Source organism: Mirounga angustirostris, unplaced genomic scaffold (genome assembly GCF_029215605.1).
Source record: "Mirounga angustirostris isolate CCGP_5_RB_7025 unplaced genomic scaffold, mMirAng1.0.hap1 SCAF_11, whole genome shotgun sequence".
Classification (NCBI taxonomy): domain Eukaryota; kingdom Metazoa; phylum Chordata; class Mammalia; order Carnivora; family Phocidae; genus Mirounga; species Mirounga angustirostris.
In genome coordinates, this window is record NW_026991719.1 from 14973534 (window position 1) to 14994278 (window position 20745).

The window sequence follows — 20745 nt, forward strand, 5'->3', positions numbered from 1 at the left end:
ATTAGAAAGCCATACGCTCTTACATTTCTGGTTTCCCTTTCATTTTTAATGCTTTATTTTATACAGACCTCGATCTGACCTCGACATGGGGAAAATATAATTTATGTGTAGCGCAAAAGCAACCTAGAATAGCTGCTCGGATGCTGTGGCTGTGTTTTGGAAAATGCACCCGGCTTAGATTATGCCTGATCATTTTCCGCATCACATGCTGAACAGCAGTTGCAAAGAAGCATACAATGAATGCTGCTGAGCAGCCCTCAGATACCTTGCTGTTAATGGGTGCTTTCCTTCCCCCCCCTCCCCCCCCCTCCCCCCCGCCCCCTGCCTCCCGTGTCTTCCTCAGCAGGATCTATGACTGAGGTGGATCTGCTAGGAGTGGCTCCTCGCTGCATAGAGGGAGGCACTTTTCACACTCTGTTTTGGAATGAGAAGTTAAATTCATGAGCACACATGATTTAGAAGACATGGGCTGTGGCACTTCGTCTTCAAGGAAAGACAGGAAATCTGAGAAAGGTGAGTGCCAGCGGGGGTGCCTGTCTTCCTGAATGAATGGGGAGCCTAGCGAGAGTGAGCCAGATTCACCCTCTCCCCTCTCCCCGGGCAGTCACTTGCTTCTCCAGCAGCCCCGCGCGCTTGGGCACAAGGCACCATCACTTGAGCTGAATACTGAAGGTTGAATATTGGCATAACACGGGGAACTACCTTTAGGAAGATGTAGCTTTGAATTTACGAGGTACCATAAAGTATTATCTAAGAGAGAGCTTATGTTTGATTTGATTTCAGCTGAAAACGTACCAATATAAAAAAATCTCCCTTTCAAACTCACTAGCAGGGAACAAGAAAGCCTCTGTAAATTTCTCTCTGTTTATTCAACATGCTTATAAATAGCTATACCCATACCTATGTGGCGTTTAGCTGCAGCATTGACTTTTTATTAGATTTTGTAACTCAGTGATTGGATTATTTTTTATAGCTATTCAACACAGAACTTCATGAGATTTGCCCCACGTTTTTAGACTATTCCGGGTAGAATTTGGGAAACGCAAGATCATCTGCGTCCCAAAAAGTGTGTTGTTTCTACATAGAGGACATGCCCCCCATGATCCCCATATAATTAGAGGCTTAACTATTGCCTTTGTTTATTTTGTACTGAAGTTCTTTCTCATACCTACTAAAATCTAGTTGCAACTCACTTGAGTGTTTAGGGGACATAGTCTCCACAAGCAAATAAAAATAAAAATAAACAAACTGGGATGATTATGTGAATAATTTGTTCTTAAACTCCATTCTTTTCGTGTCTAGGTTATAGATAATCTTCCCAGTTTCTTTTCCATGTCTTGTTTTTGGAAGTTTACTCAGGCTTAAGATGGACAGTTTAGGATGCAGAGTATTCTATACTAATTAGCATGTGATGTTTTTTCTTGGGAATCAAATGCTATTCTGCCTCCCAGCTGACTTGTCTTGGTCAGTTAGCAAAGCTGGCCTCCCACAGTAGGGACACGGGAGATGTACTAACTCTTTCAAATCTGTAAGTCTTTCAAAAGCTCCAACTGAGCTAATTCCATGGTAATAATTTATTATAAGAGAGCAAAGGGAGTAATATTCTTTTTACATCTAGGATTATCCAGAGTTCTTTAAATTTAGCCAAATTTCTCAGGTTACTTAAAAAAAAAAGGCCACGCCCAACTTGTAAAAGTAAATTCTCTCTTTTTGAAATACTTCTCAACTTCTAAAATGTTGCAGGTAAATGGAAATGTTGCCTTAGATTTTGGGATTGGTTTTTCTTTTAATTTACCAAGGTGAAATTCACATAACACAAAATTAATCATTTTAAGGGGACATTTCAGTGGCATTTGGTACCTTCACAAGGTTGTGTAACCACCCCTTCTAGTCTAGTTCCAAACATTTTCATCACTCCAAAGCAAACGCCCTTATCTATTGGGCAGTTTCGCCCTATTTCCCTCTCCTTCTAGCCCCTGGCAACCACTACTGTTGTATTCTGTCTCTGTGAATTTACTGATTCTGGATATGTCGGGTAAATGGAATCATACACAATGCAACCTCTGCCTCCTTTCACTTAGCATGTTTTTGGGGTTCATTCATGTTGTAGCATCTATCATACTTCATTCCTTTTCAAGGCTGAATAGTATTCCATTGTATGTATAGACCACATTTTGTTTATCCATTCATCTATTGACATTTGGGTTGTTTCCACCTGTTTGGCTACTGGGAACAGTGCTGCTATGAACATGAGCGTATATGTACTTGCTTGAGTTCCTGTTTTCAGTTCTTTGGGGGTATATACCCAGGAATGAAATTGCCAGGTCATATGGTAATTCTATGTTTAACTATTTGAGGAAGTGCCAAAGTCTTTTCCTGGATCACTCTCTTAAAAGAGCAGTTTTTTTGAGCTATAATTCACAGACCACACAATTCACCAGTTTAAAGGATATAATTCATTGGTTTTCAGTATATTCACAGAGCTGTACAACCATCACCACTATCAATTTTAGAACATTTTTCATATCCCTCCTCCAAACCATTAGCTGTGACTCCCCTACCCACTACCTCCCAAGCCCTAGGCAATCACTAATCTACTTTCTGTCTCTATAGATTTGGGCTCTTTTGGACATTTCCTATCAATGTAATCAGACCACATGGAGTCTTCTCTGTCTGAATTCTTTCATTCAGCATAGTGTTTTCAAAGTTCATGTCATAGCAAGAATCAGAATTTCATTCCTTTTCATCGCTGAATAATACTCCATTGTCAGAATGTGCCACATCATATTCATCCATTCATTAATTGATAGACATTTGGGTTGTTTCTACCTTTTTACTACTGTGAACAATGCTACTATGAACATTCGTGTACAAGTTATAGTGTAAACACATGGTTTTGGGGCGCCTGGGTGGCTCAGTCATTAAGCTTCTGCCTTCAGCGCAGGTCATGATCCCAGGGTCCTGGGATCGAGCCCCGCATTGGACTCCCTGCTCCGCGGGAAACCTACTTCTCCCTCTCCCACTCCCCCTGCTTGTGTTCCTGCTCTCGATATATCTCTCTCTGTCAAATAAATAAATAAAATCCTTAAAACAAGCAAACAAACAAACAAACACGTGTTTTTGGTGCTCTTGGGTATATACCTAGGAGTAGAATTGCTGGGTCATATGGTAGCTCAATGTTTAACATTTTGAGAAACTCCCAAACTGTTTTCCCAAGTGCCTGCACCATTCTTCATTTCCACCCGCAGCGTATAATGGTTTTAATTTTTCCACATCCTTTGCAATACTTGTTATTGTCTGTCCTGATTATACCCATCCTAGCAGGTATGAAATGGTAGTTCATTAGGGTTTTCATTTGCATTTCCCTAATGTCTAATGATATTTAGCATCTTGTCATGTGTATATTAGCCATTTGCAGATCTTTGGAAGAATGTCTAGTCAGATCATCTGTCCATTTTTAGTTATTTGTTTTTATATTATTTTGTTGTAAGAATTTTCTTTATATATTCCAGTTATAAGTTCTTTATCAAATATATGATTTGCAAATGTTTTCTTCCTTTCCGTGGGCTGTCTTCTCACTTTCTTGTCCTTTGAAGCAGAAAGGTTTTTAATTTTGATGAAATCCAATTTATTTTTTCTTTGGTTGCTTATGCATCATGCCAAAGAATCCATTGCCAAAGCCAAGATTGTTTATGGCTGTGTTTTCTTCTAAAAGTTTTATATTTTTAGCTCTTACATTTAGGTTTTTGATACATTTTGAGTTAGTTTTCATATACGGTATGAGGTAGAGGAACAGATTTATTCTTTGCATGTGGATATCCAGTCATTCCAGTACCATTTGTTGAAAAGACTATTCTTTCTCCATTGAATGGTCTTGGCACTCTTGTCAAAAATCAATTGACTGTAGATATGAGGGTTTATTTCTGGACTCTGAATTTTATTCCATTGATCTATATGTCTATCCTTATGCCAGTACCACACTGTCTTGATTACTGTATTTTATAGAAAGTTGAAATTGGGAGTTTGAGTCCTTCAACTTTCTCTTTTTCAAGATTGTTTTGGCTTTCTGGGTCCCTTGTATTTCCTTATGAATTTTAGGATCAATTTGTCAGTTTCTCAAAAGAAGCCATCTGGAATGTTGATGGGGATTGCACTGAATCTGTATACCGACTGGGGGAGTATTGCCAGCTTAGCGGTTAAATCATCTGATCCATGAACATGGAATGTCTTCCCATTTGTTTAGGTCTTTAATTTCTTTCAGCAATGTTTTGTAGCATTCAAAGCTTAAGTTTTACACTTCTTTTGTTAAATTTACTCCAAGTATTTTCATTCTTTTTAATGCTGTTATAAAATGGGACTATTTTCTTACTTTCATTTTTGGATTGCTCATTGCAAGTGTATAGAAAACAATTGATTTCTGTATATTGATCTTGTATCCCAAGACTTTGGTTGATTCTTTAGGATTTTCTATTTATAAACTATGTCATCTGCATATAGTTTAACTTCTTCCTTTCTATTCTATGCCTTTTTTTTTTTTTCATTTTCTTGCATAATAATCCTGGCTAGAACCTCTCTTAGTGTTGAATAGAAATTCACGAATACACATCCTTGTCTTGTTCCTGATCATAGGTGGAAAACATTCAATCTTTCGTCTTTAAGTATGATAGTAACTGTGGCTTTTTCTAAGATACTCTTTGTCAGGTTGAGGAAGTTCATTCCTATTCCTAGTTTATTGGTTGTTTTTTATTAAGAAATGGTGTTTAGGGGTGCCTGGGTGGCTCAGTCAGTTGGGCATCTGCCTTTAGCTCAGGTCATGATCCCAGGGTCCTGGGATTTAACCCTGAGTCAGGCTCCTCACTCATCAGGGAGTCTGTTTCTCTCGCTCCCTCTGCCCCTCCCCCCCACTCATGTGTGTGCTCTCTCTCTCAAATAAAACCTAAAAAAAAAAAAAAGAAGTGGTGTTTAATTTTGTCAAATGCTTTATCTGCATGTTGAAATGATCATGTAGTTTTGCCCTTTATTCTATGATGAGTTAATTGAATTTCAGATGTTGAACCAACTTGGCATTCCTGGGAAGAATTGGTATTCTTTAAATGTTTGGTAGAATTCATCAGTGAAACTGAGTATGGGCCTTTGTGGGTAGTTTTTTGATTATGTATTCTACTTTTGTTATAGGTCTATTCAGATTTTCTATTTCTTCTTGATTCATTTTTAGTAGTTTGTGTCCTTCTAGGAATTTGCCCATTTCATCTAAGCTATTTAATATATTAGCATATACTGTCAGAATATTCCCTTATAGTTCTTTTTATTCTTCCATTATCTCTTGTTGAATATGTCAATGTTTATTATGATTTCATAATAATAAACCTGCTGAAAACTGAAGCAATGTTATTTACTTACATTTAGCCATAAAAAGTTTTTCTTATTTAGAAATATTGTAAAATATAGAAAAGCCGGTGGAAATAATATTCATCATTCTACTACCCAGTGACAACAACTGTTAACATTTTGGTAATTTCTTTTTTCTTTTTTTTTTTTTTTGGTACAGTATAGATTTTTTTTTTTTTTTTGGTACAGTATAGATTTCTGATCATCCTAAATATTAATTTCTTGTAGCTTAATTTTTTGGCACTAAGACATTGTTATATAAACATTTCTCAAGTTGTTATAAATGCTTTGTAAATAGCATTTTAACCATTACTAAACATTTTACTTACTGGATAGATCATCATAGTCTTAATTATTCCTCTAATATTGAATCTTTTTTTTTTTTTTTTTACTAATTCAATTTCTTTGTGTAGTTTTTTCTTTGGAAGAATTTCTTTGTGTAGTTTTTTCCTTACTTTGGATTATTCCCATATTCAGGTGATTAGACATGAACTTATTGTGTCAAGTGTTATGAATGTTTTGAAAGCTCTTGATAGAAAAATAATAGTTACTATTTCTTGATTACTAACTATATTCTAGAGAGTGTTCAAAATATCCTGCATACTTTTTATTTAATCCTTGCAATAAACCTGAGTAAAGTGTTATTATTCCTTTTTTGTATAATTGAAGAAGCTCATGCTCAGTGAGGTAAGTACTTGTCCAGGTCATATTAGTAACCACTGCCAGAGTTGGGATTTGAACCCAAGGAGTTCTGAATATAATGTGGGGTTTTTTGCCATCAACAGTTACACCCTTTTACAGTGCCTCTCAACATTGCTGCTCTTGGAAACTAACTTTAATTAAATTTACTCATATAAAGTATCTTTTATTTGCATAGTGCTTTTATAGTTGTACAGGCCCTTTCATATACATTTGATCTTCACAGCCTGTGAAGGATTGTTCTCAATTTGTAAACAAGGAAATAGAGGCTTTGAGAGGCAAAGTGATTTGCTTAAAAACGCATAGCTAGTAAGTGGCAGAGCTGGGGTTAGGGTTTGCCCCCTGTTTCTCATGGTCTGACTGGTATGAAGGGCTTTTCCCCCCACTTTGGTCATTCAGCCCCAATACAAAACTCTGCCTCTAGAGTATCATGGCATTTAAAAAATATATATTTATTTATTTGAGAGAGAGAGAGAGAGAGAGCACGCACGTGTGAGCAAACAGGGGGAGAGGGAGAGAGAGTCCTCAAATAGACACCCCATTGAGTGTAGAGCAGGCCTCAGTCCCAGGACCCTGAGAACATGACCTGAGCAGAAATCAAGAGGTGGATGGTTAACTGACTGAGCCACCCAGGTGCCCCTATCATGGCATTTTTGAAAAAAAATAGCCTACATATAAAATTGAGGCTATCCCCTTCTTGTGGGCTATCTACTTTCATGTAGAGAAGTAGCACTGATGTTGTATTATTATTGTTATTTTGCTTCTTTTGTGATATGCAACAGGGAAGAGAAAAATCATAGCTATCATTTATATTGCATGCCTATTACATTCATTATTTCTATTTCTCTGCAAAACTCTTGGAGGAAGCTCTGGGGCACCTGGGTGGCTCAGCTGGTTAAATGTTCGACTTTTGGTTTCAGCTCAGGTCATGATCTCAGGGTCCTGAGATCGAGCCCTATGTCGTGGGGCTCCACGCTCAGTGGGGTGTCTGTTTGTCCCTCTCCCTCCCCCGACTTGCGCTCTCTCTCTCTGAAATAAATACAATCTTAAAAAAAAAAAACAACAACTCTTGGTGGAAGCTTTGATTAGTCTCCTTTTCTAGATGAAGAAACTGAGACTTAAAGAACTGTCCAAAGTCATGTACTAGTTGACCTGGATTGGAACTGGCCTTGACAGATTCCAAAGTCTATGCTCTTTTTGATATGGTACCTTTCCTTGTAAAATTGGAATTTGTCCAAAAATAGGAATTAAACATTGCAATTTCATTCTCCTGAACTTCACTTTATACTTAAAATTTTATATTGATGTATTTTGAATTAATAATCTATTGTGCTTTTTTTTTTCCATGGAGCACTTTGAGAACACGATGATATATTTTCTTTTATTTCTTCCCTTGAGACCATTTAGAAATGCATTTATTCATTTTCCCTAAGTGCTGAGGAGCCTACAAAGGCTTTTGGCTTTGGAGTTGGATGCTTTAAGCTATGAAAAGTGGAAATTTTCTCTAATGGAGATTGTTCTTTTAAAAAATATTTGTTCTTTATTTTCACTAGTTAGTAAACCAAATATTTCTTTAATTCCCGAATAACATGTAGTTCATTTAGTTGTTTAAAAATCTAATGGTCAAGCCATTCACAGCTGCCTGAGAAATGCCCTCTTTCCACCCTAAGCCCCAGATCCCTCACCTCCTCTGTCCCAAAGTTAAGTCCTTTACAATGCTGTATATTAAATTTGGGACCTTCATGGAAAAAAAATGAATGACATGTTTCCTTTATCTTTGTTGTTCTCGGAAAAAATTTCTGAAACTTTAGAGGGGCCCTTGCCATTCTTGTTATTGTTGGAGGATTTTCCTTTACAATTGCCATCAAGTAATCTTGGGATCTCCCTCATTTTCCTCCTCAGTGAAATGGGACATCAGATAAGATGCTCTTTAAAATTCTCGCCACTCAAAAGTCTATCAGAATGCTCTCTAGCTGCAAGTGCATGTGGAGAGATGGGGGACATTGATTTCCCCCTTCTATTTCTCTTGCTCGCTCCCTTAGCTGTTACCCCATTAACATTCTTTTTTTTTTTTTTTTTTAAGAGAGAGAGAGAGAGCACTGCTAGCAGGGTGGGGAATGGGAGAAAGGGCAGAGGGAGAGGGAGAGAGAGAATCTTAAACAGGCTCCCCACCCAGTGTGGAGCCCGATGTAGGGCTCAATGCAGGGCTCTATCTCACAACCCTGAGATCATGACCTGAGCCAAAATCAAGAGTCAGTCGCTTGGACTGAGCCACTCGGGTGCCCCACCCTGTTAACATTCTAACAGGCTCAAGTGTCTTTCCTCTTTTTTCCTTTTCTTTTGGTTTGGATACATTTTTTTCCTCATGCCCTTCTGCTTTGCTTTACCCCCAACTTCTTATTTTTAAAAATGGCAAACCTACAGAGAGAAGATGAAAGAAGAATACAGTGAACACCCACATCCTCTTCTCCAAGATTCACCACTTTGTTAACATTTTACCATTTTCTTTCTCCCTCTCTCCTTCTCTATCTCCCTCTCCATTTGAAAGTAAGTTGTAGACAGTATGATATTAACCTCCATATACTTCAGCATGAGTGTCCTAAAAAGAGGGATATTCTTTTATATAACTATAATACTATATCACTCTGAAAAAAAAAATTAGCATTGGTGGATTAATATTGCCTAACATAGAGTTCATATTCAGAATTTTCCTGTTGTCCAGAATGGCCCTTTGTAACTCTTTTTTCCTTGCCTTTGGAAGAAAGCCTTCCCTTGCCCTCTTCTTCCCTCCAGTTACTCTCCTCCCTCTCAGAGCTTGCTCCTGAAAGGGACGTTCCCACTGCTATCTCCTACTTTCTCTGTTCCATCCCATGGAAAATGATTTTGACGAGTTCTTGAATGACCTTGAAGTCCAGTGGACCATTTTCAGTTCTTATTTGGCTTGGCTTCCTGGTAGTACTTGGCACTCTGCACACACCCCTCTTAAAATACTCATGGCCCTTGGCTTCAGCGACAGCACATTCTCCTGGTTTTCCTTGTGTCTCTGAACTGTTCATAAGGGCTCCACTTTCTCCCAAGTTCTAAATATTAGAATTCCTCTGGGTTCCTCTTGGTCCTTTTATTTTGTCACTCTAATGTTCTCCTTGGGTGACTTTACTCTCGTGGCTTTAATTATCATCCATATATCAAAACAGCCAAATCTTTATTTTTGGCCCATATTATATATTATATCCCTGGTTTGTTGGCATCAATTGAGAATCATTTTCTTTTCTTTTTTTAATTCCACTATAATTAACATACAGTGTTATATTAGTTTCAGGTGTACAATATATGATGATTCAACAATTCTCTATACTACTCAGTGCTCATCACAGTAAGAGTACTCTTAGGGAATCATTATATTTTATTTTATTTTTAAAAGATTTTATTTATTTTAGAGAGCGAGCAGGGGAAGGGGGGGAGCAGAGGGAGAGGGACAGCAGACCCTGTGCTGAGCACAGAGCCTGATGTGGGGCTCAGTCCTACGACCCTGAGATCATGACCTGAGCCAAAATCAAGAGTCAGATGACCAATTGACTGAGCCACCCAGGTGCCCCAGGAATCATTTTAAATGAGTACTTTTCTTTTTTTAAAAATTATTTTTTTATTTAAGTAATCTCTCTAACCAACGTGGAGCTCGAACTTGTGACCCTGAGATCAGAAGTCCCATGCTCCTCTGCCTGAGCCAGCCAGGCGCCCCAAGAGTACTTTTCTTTGTAAAAGGAGACCATTTTCTTCATCTGAAATTATGATCCCTCTCAATAATAATTTTTAGTTAGTCATTCATTTTTTGACATGATAATGTGTTGGCCTTGAGGTTTATATAGGACTGATACTACAAACACATTGGTTGCCTGTATGGAACAGACACACACACAAAATGAAACATCCTTTTAGTCTTTAGACCCATTAAATGCATCTTCATATATATATTTTTTAATTTATTTGTGAGAGAGAGAATGAGAGACAGAGAGCACGAGAGGGAGGAGGGTCAGAGGGAGAAGCAGACTCCCTGCCGAGCAGGGAGCCCGATGCGGGACTCGATCCTGGGACTCCAGGATCATGACCTGAGCCGAAGGCAGTCGCCCAACCGACTGAGCCACCCAGGCGCCCTTCATATTTTTTTTTTTTTTTTTTTTTTTTGCTGTGTGGCTAATCCACTTCTGCTTTAGAAATGTTCAGTATTATGAGACTCCGCCATGGACTATTTAGATATCCATTCTAGAATCATGAGCCTTTAGGGGGTAGAAAGTATTGATGAAAGGATATGAAGTCCCACCCCACCCCCCATTTAAATGCTCTTTGTCAGCTTCCAGCCTTGACTAGACAATTCACAAAGAAGCCAGCTTTTAGTTGGATCCTGTTAATTGTTAGAAAATCCTGTTACAAAGAGACATATTTCAACCAAGTATAAGAAAGGGCATTACCTCAGCTGCAATTGCCAGTTATTTCCCGTAATCAGAAAACTTTTCTTATATGATTATGGCTTTATATGGCATTATCTTTTTTAGCAGCTGCAAAAGACAAAATTTAATGCTGATCGTATCTGACCTTGGATGAATGAATGTGTCAGTAGAACTCAGATTAGTAATTAATAACAAGGGAGACATAAAACAGAATTGCAGTCAAGACATTTAATTTTTTAATTCTGAGTGGGGATTAGAGGTCATTATTGAATTGTTGAATAGAACATATTTCCTATGAGAAAATATTTTAATAATTTAAAATGCTAGTAGTACTTTTACACAGCTAAATTTCTTACATACTTAAAAATATAATAGTTTTTAAGAAAAATTGAGATCTTCATGAGAATGATTCTTCTGGGAAATTGGCAGAAATTCGTAAGGCAGAGAGATCACAGTTACTTGTAAACTGTTATTTTCCTGATTTCACTGATTTAGCTTATTAGTTTCGTATTGTATAGATAAAGCTTCATATTTTCCTGAACTATGGTGTAGCCAAGGATTTCAATTCTTATGGAAACTTCCATAAGATGGGCTTTATGTAGTCTTCGTGTTGTTCCATTGCCCTGTTGAATAAAAGAAGGCTTTAAATGGCATTTAAAAATCTGAATCCTAATAAATGTAGAGAGAAAGAGTTAGAAAATCGCTCTTTTGCAACCACTGTCGAAAGAATTGATTTGGGCAAAAATTATCCATGGATGTTTTGGAGAACAGAATATATACACGGTCCTAAAGCATGTTCCCGCAAATTGTTTATTAATTATAAAGAGGAAGCAAATACGTCTACAGTAGAGAATTCTAGGTAGACAGTATGGGGTGACCTGATCGGGTGGAGGCTGGCGGCATGGGTGGTGAAAGAATTCACCACAAGCAGAACAAAGGAGATAAGAGGTTTATAGGCTATATGACAAGGGGGAGTCAGGCAAGACCGCAGAAGAGAGACTGTCTGCCAGGAGGCAGTAATGAGGGGCTGTAGTAAGCCGGGGGGGGGGGGGGGGAGGTGAGGAGCTTTGGGAACATATGGAATTTTCCTTTCTGGGTACCTGTGCCTGGTTGTAAGTAGCCCATTGGTCAGCGAGGGCCTATGGTTATTTTGAGGTGGGTCGCCTAATGAGCCAGTTTGCATTCATCCCGGTCGTCGCTTGTGGGCCCTTTTAACCTTACTCAGGTTCCCATTGCTCAAGCCTGCTGCCCAAAAGCAACCTCTACAGATACCTCCTTAACCAAATAATCTAAGTTCATATCAGCAGTAATGAGACAAATGAACATCACGTGCTTCCCCATGTAATGCACTTGAGAGAGACGCATCACTTATCCCTGCCAAATATATAACCTGAATCTAATTACGAGGAAGTAGCAGACAGATCCAATTTGAGGGATATTTTGAATAACTAGCCTGTACTCTTCAAAAATTTCAGTGTAAAGAGAAAGAAAGGCTAAGGAATTGTTCTAGAATAAAGGAGACTGAAGAAATGATGTTATTATGCGTGGGGAGAGAGAGAGAGCAAGAGAGAGAGTAGGAGAATGAATATGTGACAAAATATTAACAACTGTACTCTTCTTACCTTTCCCCGTATGTTTGAAAATGTTTCAAAATAAAAAGGTAAGAATATCCCAGTCCTGTACAACCTGAGCTCCGTTTGCCAAGTCTGTGGTGACTGCAGCCTAGGGTTCTGCCCTTTGGGAGTGCCATTTATTAGCTCTTCCTTGTTTTTGCCTTCTTCCACCTTCCCCATCTATCGCAGACTCTGTGTACCACGTCCAGCATCATCTTGAGCAGCTTCATTGTAGCCATGAACAACTGCAAATGCGCTGGTGTCTCAGTTCCTTGACCTGCTAAGCCCCAGCATCCCCTTACTCACTCTACTTGAGCTACTCGCTCCCATTTCCTGGGCCCTGTGGCCACCCGGATCAGCTCTGCCTCTGCAATCTTTATGATTATTTTCCCATTTTCTGATCTCTCAATCTTCATTGAAACCTCTGGCCCTTAGCCCCTTCTCATGTGTGTCTGTCTCCCCATCCATCTCTCCCCATCTATTGGCTATCACTCGAGTCAGTTAAGAGATCATACACAGTAATCATACTTTAGGCAATTTAAAAGAGAAGTAATGGGTGAAGTGTTTAATGTTCCTAGACCACTTGCTAGCAAACTGCTACAATTCCTTGATGGGAAAGCCAAGGATATTATTGACTTGACTTGGATTTTTCTACGGGAATGATTCAGATTGTTCTTTGTTTTGTTTTGTTTTGTTTTGTTTTGTTTTGTTTTGTTTTGTTTTTGAGTAGCCTTTAGAATTTGTCCTCTTTGTCAAGAAGCTTCTGATTTGAGTGTTCACAGGTATATGTCCTATTTTGTCCTTGCATGGTTACTTTCAGCTTTGCTATGTGCAATAATAGGTAGGCTGCAGCTGTGGCCTTAAAAAAATAGAATGATAAATTAGAATATTTTATAACTGGAGAGAATCTTAGAGATCACATAATTCCAAGTTTTAATTGTTCACATGGGACACTGAGGACCAGAGAGGTTAAACAATCTGCCCAAGGTTACACGGTTGGCACCTGGTTGTGTCAGAACCAAAATGGAAGTCTCTAGACTACAAATTCAAAACTTATTTTTATTATCCCATGTGGATGGGTTGCTGGGATATTTTTATTATCCTATGTGGTGGGTGAGTACATGAGTAAATAAAAAGTCAAAGAAATGACCTCTAATTCTTGTCCCTCTCTGACTGGGACACCAGAGGTTTCCAAGAATGATCAACTTATGACCTCTTGTCATTTAGGGAAAGTGATAGTTTCATTTAGGACGTATGTCAGTGTTTGGAGACTGGGCCTCATGCTTTCCTTTCATTTCCCTCTTGTTTAAGAAAAATGCTTTGCTGGGGCACCTGGGTGGCTCAGTCAGTTAAGAATCCAACTCCTGGTTCAGGCTCAGGTCATGATCTCAGGGTTGTGAGATTGAACCCCATGATGGGCTCCGCACTCAACACGGAGTCTGCTTGAGATTCTCTCCCTTTTCCTTGGCCCCTCCCGCTGCTCTCTCTCTCTCTCTCAAATAAATAAATAAATAAATAAAATCTTAAAGAAAAAGAAAAATGCTTTCCAGGGACAAGAATGCTGCATTGCGCCCTTGCTGTGCAGGGATGCCACAGTTTGTGGATGAGCAAGTCTCATAGGGTTCTTGTCTTGCTTGCTGCCCAAGAAGCAGGCTTTGTGACCATCTCATGCCCACTGGGCATGTGCTTTGAGCTGTTTTTCCAGTGAAGCTGAAGTCTCACTGTGCCAGGCACACACTCTAGCAGATGGCAGATATAGAATAGCTGTAAACAAAAATAGCAAGGAAAACTGTGCTCCCAGAGCTGAGCCAGACTCTATTCTCATCATGCTTTGAAGAGCTGAGGTAATAGATGTTTTTCCCCCTTGTTTAAAGCCTTTTGCTACTACAGGGTTCATTCTCTTTCCAGTTCATTTGAATTCATTTTAGTGAATTCTATTATACTTGTGCCTCTCTTTCTTCCTGACTGGATAGCAGGTCCCTTAAAGTTACGTGAAATATTTGTTCATCCTGATGCCTCCTCAGGAGGCCTCTGCCAGCAGAATTCCAAAAGCAGAGAGTCTTTAAATGCCTTATCGTTCTGAATATAAGCTTCTTATTTAAAGAAATGTCAAATAAACTCCTATTTAAAAAACAAACCAAACCTAAGACTCCACCTGTCAGCATAAAGAGAAACACAAGACAGAAAGTCTTAACTAAAGAGCAATTTCATTCATTCAACAAATACTTATTTTTTTATGTTATGTTAATCACCATACATTACATCACTAGTTTTTGATGCAGTGTTCCATGATTCATTGTTTGCGTATAACACCCAGTGCTCCATGCAGTACATGCCCTCTTTAATACCCATCACCGGGCTAATCCATCCCCCACCCCCGTCCCCTCTAGAACCCTCAGTTTGTTTCTCAGAGTCTATAGACTCTCATGGTTCGTCTCCCCCTCCGATTTTCCCCCCTTCATTCTTCCCTTCCTGCTATCTTCTTCTTCTTCTTCTTCTTCTTCTTTTTTTTTTTTAACATATAACGTATTATTTGTTTCAGAGGTACAGGTCTGTGATTCAACAGTCTTACACAATTCACAGCGCTCACCATAGCACATTCCCTCCCCAATGTCTATCACCCAGCCACCCCATCCCTCCCACCCCCCACCACTCCAGCAACCCTCAGTTTGTTTCCTGAGATTAAGAATTCCTCATATCAGTGAGGTCATATGATACATGTCTTTCTCTGATTGAGTTATTTCGCTCAGCATAATACCCTCCAGTTCCATCCATGTCGTTGCCAGTGGCAAGATTTCATTCCTTTTGATGGCTGCATAACATTCCATTGTGTATATATACCACATCTTCTTTATCCATTCATCTGTCGATGGACATCTTGGCTCTTTCTATAGTTTGGCTATTGTGGACATTGCTGCTATAAACATCGGGGTGCATGTACTTATTGAGCATCTACTATGTTCTAGGGACTATTCCAGTCTCAGGGGATATAGCAGCTAACCCAATGGACTAAAATCCCAGCCCTTACAGAGATTACATCCTAGTGGAAGGAGACAGATAATGACAAATGAATAAAATATATGCTATATCAGATAGTGTTAAGTGCTGTGGTGAGGAAATGAGATAGGCAGTGGGGGCCAGGGGGCCATTTTGAAAAGGGTGGTCAGGAAAGGCCTTGCTGAGAAGGCGGCGTTTGAGCCAAGACTATGCTCTCTAAGGGAGTGAGGCCTATGGATCCTGGTTGGCACTGTTCTTCTCACTCCTTACTCTTGGGTTCTGAGATGGTGTGGGTTTGTCCACAGTAGTTTGTGAAATTTTTAATAAACTGTTATGTATAATTAAGAATCTGGCGGGGAGGGGGCACTAGAAGTTGTTAGCTGGGAGAGAGACAATCATTATCTGTTTTCCCCCCTTTTTAAAAAAAAGCATCTACTGTTTATTGAGTACTTCCTATGTGCCAGGCATGTGCTAAGCATTTTATATTAATCAATCAATTAATTAATATATTATGAATACCTGTATCAACACATTACTAATACATTATTATACATTGCTAATACATCATTATTATAACAGCCCTAGAAGGTATTTGTTCATTTGTTCAACAAATATCCATTGCCAGGCCTTACCCTAGGTGCTGGGGATATGACAGTGAACAAAATAAAGTCCCTATTCTCATGTAGCTTAGCTAATAGGGGGAGATAGACAATAAACACATAAACATACGACTATATAGAATATCAGATGGTAAAACGTGCTATGGAGAACAATTGAACGGGTGAAAAGCATAGGGATTGTGAGGTAGGGAAGGTGTGGGAGGGAAGGCATACTATTCTACGTATTGTCTCATTTTTTATGGCTGATTCCAAATGCCACACTGGGTTGTACAGCATAATGGTTATAAGCCCAGTTTCTGGAATGACAGAGATCCAGATTTGACTCTGTATTCTCCCACTGACAAGTGATGTGACCCCAAACAAGTTATTTCTGAGCCTCAGTTTCCTTATCTGTAAAATAAGGATAATGACACTTCCTAGGATTGTTGGGAGGATTAAATCAAATCAAATTAAAGGATCCACATAAAGCACCGCCTGGCACAAAACAGATGCTCTGAACTTATTATTTGCCTTCTTCATTGACCTCCTACATGGATATTCATTCCATGTAAAATACCTGATAACGGCTGCCGCCATAGAAAAGAAGCCATTAAAAAATAAAAGCCCCCAGCTTGGCAATAGAGGATCGACCTGTGCTGGGTAAAGGAAATTGGCCAGGTAACTTGTTAAACCTATGCTGGTGCTTCCTTCTAGAAACAAAAATAGAAGGCCCTTGGGACACATATGGCAATAGCTTTTATTTTTTTTTTTCTGCATGGAATTAATGTGACAGGGAAGACAAGCCTGTTATGTGATGAAGCAGCAGGACTAGAAGCGGATCTAAGCTGTCCAACAAGTTCAGAACTAGATGACACAGATCTTCAACTCTACAGGCAGGGTTGGGGCTTATGGAGCCAGCAGCCCCTCGGGTAGGGTCTATCCTATCTGGGCTCTACCCTTTGCCATTTTGCAGGTTTCTGCTCGAGAGGAGAGTCCTCAGCTGGCTAGAGTGGCTGTGTGTGTGTGTTTGGGGTGGGGTGGGGGCTTCTTAGGAATCAGGTGAGGTTTTAGAGGTCTGGTGTTGGTACACTTAACCCTGCCCTGCTGGTCTCCTTCCCTGTGCGGGAGGGGGTGCTGGGGGGACTGTGAGCCGAAGGAGCAGGAGCAGGATGCGGATCAAAGTCTGTTTTGTCAGCTGCTGCTGAAGTACTCAAAATCCCGATGTACGATTCTGATAAGGGCCTGAGCTGGAGCATCCAGGAAGGTGGACGCTTGAGGCCTAACCTGAGCCTATTCTTCCCGCCCGATGAGACTGGCTCATCAGGCAGGGTCTAGTCAGGAGGCAGAAACCACAGAGGGATGTGACGAGAGAAGTGAAAGGAAAGAGCTGTTAAGTGGGTATCAGATTGTTCCTAGGTAACGGAAACGTCTCTGAAGGAGCTCTGAGGCCTGTGGAGGTACGGCAGTTACCATCTCTAGGGCTGAGAGAACAAAGGGGAGAGACTGGAATTATTACAATCTAGAAACTTGGAGGAGGGTTCCTGCAGAATTGAAATTCAGACCTTTGACAATGGGGGCTGCCCAGCTGGTGCTGGTGTCTCTGAGGGGCAGCCCCGAGGCTGGTTGTGCAAGTGCTGCATAATGCACACTAGATCCAGTTGCTGCTACAAGGAGAAACTGGTGCGGCGGGGGGGGGGGGGGGGGGGGGGGGGGGTGGGGGCATTGCTAGGCGACACTAAGAGGAACAGGAAGCAGACAGGAAGGAGTGTGTCTCTCATCCCTCCTCCAGCCTCACCATCTCCCTCTACCTCCCCCTTTGGCAGAGCCAAGCAGGTAGTCCCCCCACACCCCCCCGGGGGGCTGATCAGAAATGTGGCCTGCAGAGCCCCAGTTTCAGCATCAGATGAGTAGATTAGAGAAGTGTGGGGTGACAGCTGACACGTGATAGCTTAGTAAGTGGCATTCATGCCACGGTAAGCTCTGGTGAGGAATGCAAGCATCAACAGGCATGGTGGCTTTCTGAGCCCGGAAGGGAGTAGGGGATGGCTCAGCTTACTGCCTTTGGAGCAGAAAAGGAAATGCAAGAGCCAGGGAACTGAGCATGGCCGTCTGCCTTCCACACCTACTAGTGAAATACAGCCCCCCAAAGTACTGTGTGCTTATCAGATAAAATAGCAACTCCTCCCCTGGGGAGTGGGGCGGGATCCCGGCAAGGGACTGGACTGAAGAAGGCAGAGATAGGACAGGGGGCTTCCATCACCTATTTCCCCTCACGGGGGAGGAGTAGAAGCAGTAGTATGGGTATCGTGTGTAGCTTGGTGCTGGGCACATAGTAGGCATTCCATAAACGGTGGCTCTTATTCAAAGGAAGGAAAGGTGCACATAGGTTAGGGAAAGAAGTAGCTGGCTATAGTGGAGAGAGCCCAGAGTTTGGACTCAGAAGACCTGAGTCCATACGAGGTAAGTGACTTGGAGCAAGATACTTGCCTCTCTGAACCTGAAGCTTCCTTATGTGTAACATAGAGATGATACTTGTGGGGGCTAAATCTCTTCTAGCAGCCCCTTCGCGTATGGTAGCTATTTTGTCCCATTATTAATTATAGAAATAGTAAGCGTGATTATTTCTTATCGGTGGTGCTAGCCCTAAGTAGAAGAAACTGTAGTGATCATTTATTCCACTGCATCATTGTGCAGATGAAGAAACTGAGACGCAGCAAAAGGTCAGTAGGTCTACGGAGGTTAAGTGAGACCTGGCTTCCGTTCTGCACTGTGCATTTCCACTTAGTGGCTAAGTGACCTTAAGTAGTCTGTCTCAGCTTCTCGGTGTGGCAAGGACTGTGGAAATGAATCCATGGCCTGGCCCTCAGTAAGTGCTCGGTAAATAGCCCTGGGACAGTTCCTTTGCGCTTGACGAACAGAGAGAGCCCCTGAGGTGAGGGTTGGCTGGTCATGACAGGGACTGTCCCATAGAACAGACCTTGCAGGTGAGCCTGGGCTCTCTGTAATGATACAGTGAGAACACTTGAGATTTTGAGCCTCCCAGTCATTTGCTTTGCGATATTGAACAAGTCACTCTTACTTCTTCTCCCTGTGGTGTTCCCCTATAAAGATCGTGATATTTGACCTTATGTCTATTGCCTGGGGTCTTCTGGAAGCTGAATAATGAAATGAGTGTCTCTGGAACCAGAGAGTCTTGGAGAAACTCATAAATAAATACCCTCAGATGACTAGCATATCTAATGTACCACAGCAGTATTAAGCCAAGGATACTGGGACTGGAGGCTAGAATCCTGCTTTTAGAATTCAAATTGTTCTTGTTATAGTCAACTCTTAATTTTTATGTGCTAACTGGGAAAAATTATAGCATGAATAAAAGAAGCCAGCTGGTGTTGATTGCTCTTCGCTCGAAAACTTGAGGAAGGCATAAGAGACTATATTTTAAATCTCGTTATCTCTCACCTGATCGCTTTCTTCAAAGCCATGAAGCTACAGGATGATTCAAAGGCTCAGAGCCCCAGAAGAGAGTCAGTGTACTGAATAATCCACAAACAAGACGATGCTTATCACTATAGTAGCCGTTTGTTTAGCCATTTATTAACCAGGCATGGGGATAAACTCTTCATCCGTAGTAGCTCATTTCATCCTTATTGTAACGCTATGAAGGAGGGAGGTGTGTTCATTTATCCATCTGTCTTGTATCAGTTGAATCTCAGGTACAGAAGCTGGAGTGAATCATACTTTTCAATTCATCGTACATTGTCATCACTGGTCTGTGCGAGACCCTTTCTTATGTTAGCTAATTAATTTGCTTGTTCCTTTTTACCCACGTACACTATATTCATTCACCCCCCCCCATAAATAACCAATCTATTTTTTTAGTGTCTTTGCCTTTGTATATTCTTATGAAGTATATATTTTGGTTTTGTGTATGTGTGTTTTAAATTTATATAAAATGACATCATGTTATATTTCATTGTCTCTAACTAAAACTGTTCTCACTAAAGCACTATATTTTTAAGCCGCATCCATGTTGCTATGGGTTTATTTAATCTGTTGCTTCCAGTTGTGACATAATAGGACATGGTGTGCGCCCACCACGGTTACACATTCTCCTACCCAGCAATGGCCATTCAGACTGTGTTGGGGTCAAACTCCCTACTGCTACAAGCAAAGAAACACTGTATCCCCATACGTCTCCCTTAAGGGCTGTGTGAGGATTGCTTGGGGGTATATAGTGAAGAATGGAATTGCTACTTCATAGGGATACATAGAATGTGAATATACCTGAGTAGTGCCAGAGGTAGGTGCTGTTATTTCCCCCATTTTACAGGTGAGGAAACTGAGGCTTTGAGAGTTTTAATAACTTACCAGAGTCACACAGACAGTGATTAGCATAGCTGGGATTCAAATTCAGACCTTCTTGCCCCCCAAAATTCTACCCTCCCCCCCCCCCAAGAGAGAGTGCACGTAAGCAGGAGGGCAGGGGAAGGGGCAGAGGGAGAGAGAATCCCAAGCAGAGCCTGACTCGGGGCTCCAACCCACGACCCTGAGATCATGACCTGAGCCAAAATCAAGAGTTGGACACTCAACCGACTGAGCCCCCCAGGCGCCCCCCAGAAATTCTACTCTTAATGGCTATGCCATCATTATTCTCTGAGTATTGGAGACTTGAGGACGTTCTACAGAAACATAAAGGTAAATCCCATTGTAGTGTGTATATTCTTAGAACCTAGGAATCCAGGTGGACTGAATTTTTTCTAAAGCACCTACTTCCCTGTCCCATAGCTGCATAGTAACTGGTTTCCTCTGGTTTTCATATGCTATGGGTCTGCAGTGCTAAAAGCCGCGTTGGTCATCCAGAACTGGTACCGAAGCTACTGTGCTCGGTGGAAGGCCAGACAGCGCTATGCCCTCACCATCTTCCAGTCTATCGAATATGCTGACGAACAAGGCCAACTGCAGGTCTGTGTTGCAGGCTTGTCTCTTCTTTTGGTAAAATGCTTC

At 40.8% G+C, this 20745-nt stretch overlaps 1 protein-coding gene across 1 annotated transcript in view; it reads left to right on the forward strand.

The window, feature by feature from the left end:
• The first annotated feature begins 349 nt into the window (after positions 1–349).
• PPEF1 (protein phosphatase with EF-hand domain 1) overlaps positions 350–20745 on the forward strand; it is a 96772-nt gene continuing 76376 nt past the window's right edge. The window contains exons 1-2 of the mRNA XM_064573838.1: positions 350–513; positions 20576–20703. Of these exons, the coding sequence (XP_064429908.1) occupies positions 441–513; positions 20576–20703 (201 nt within the window). The 5' untranslated portion in view covers positions 350–440. The remainder of the gene's footprint in view (positions 514–20575; positions 20704–20745) is intronic.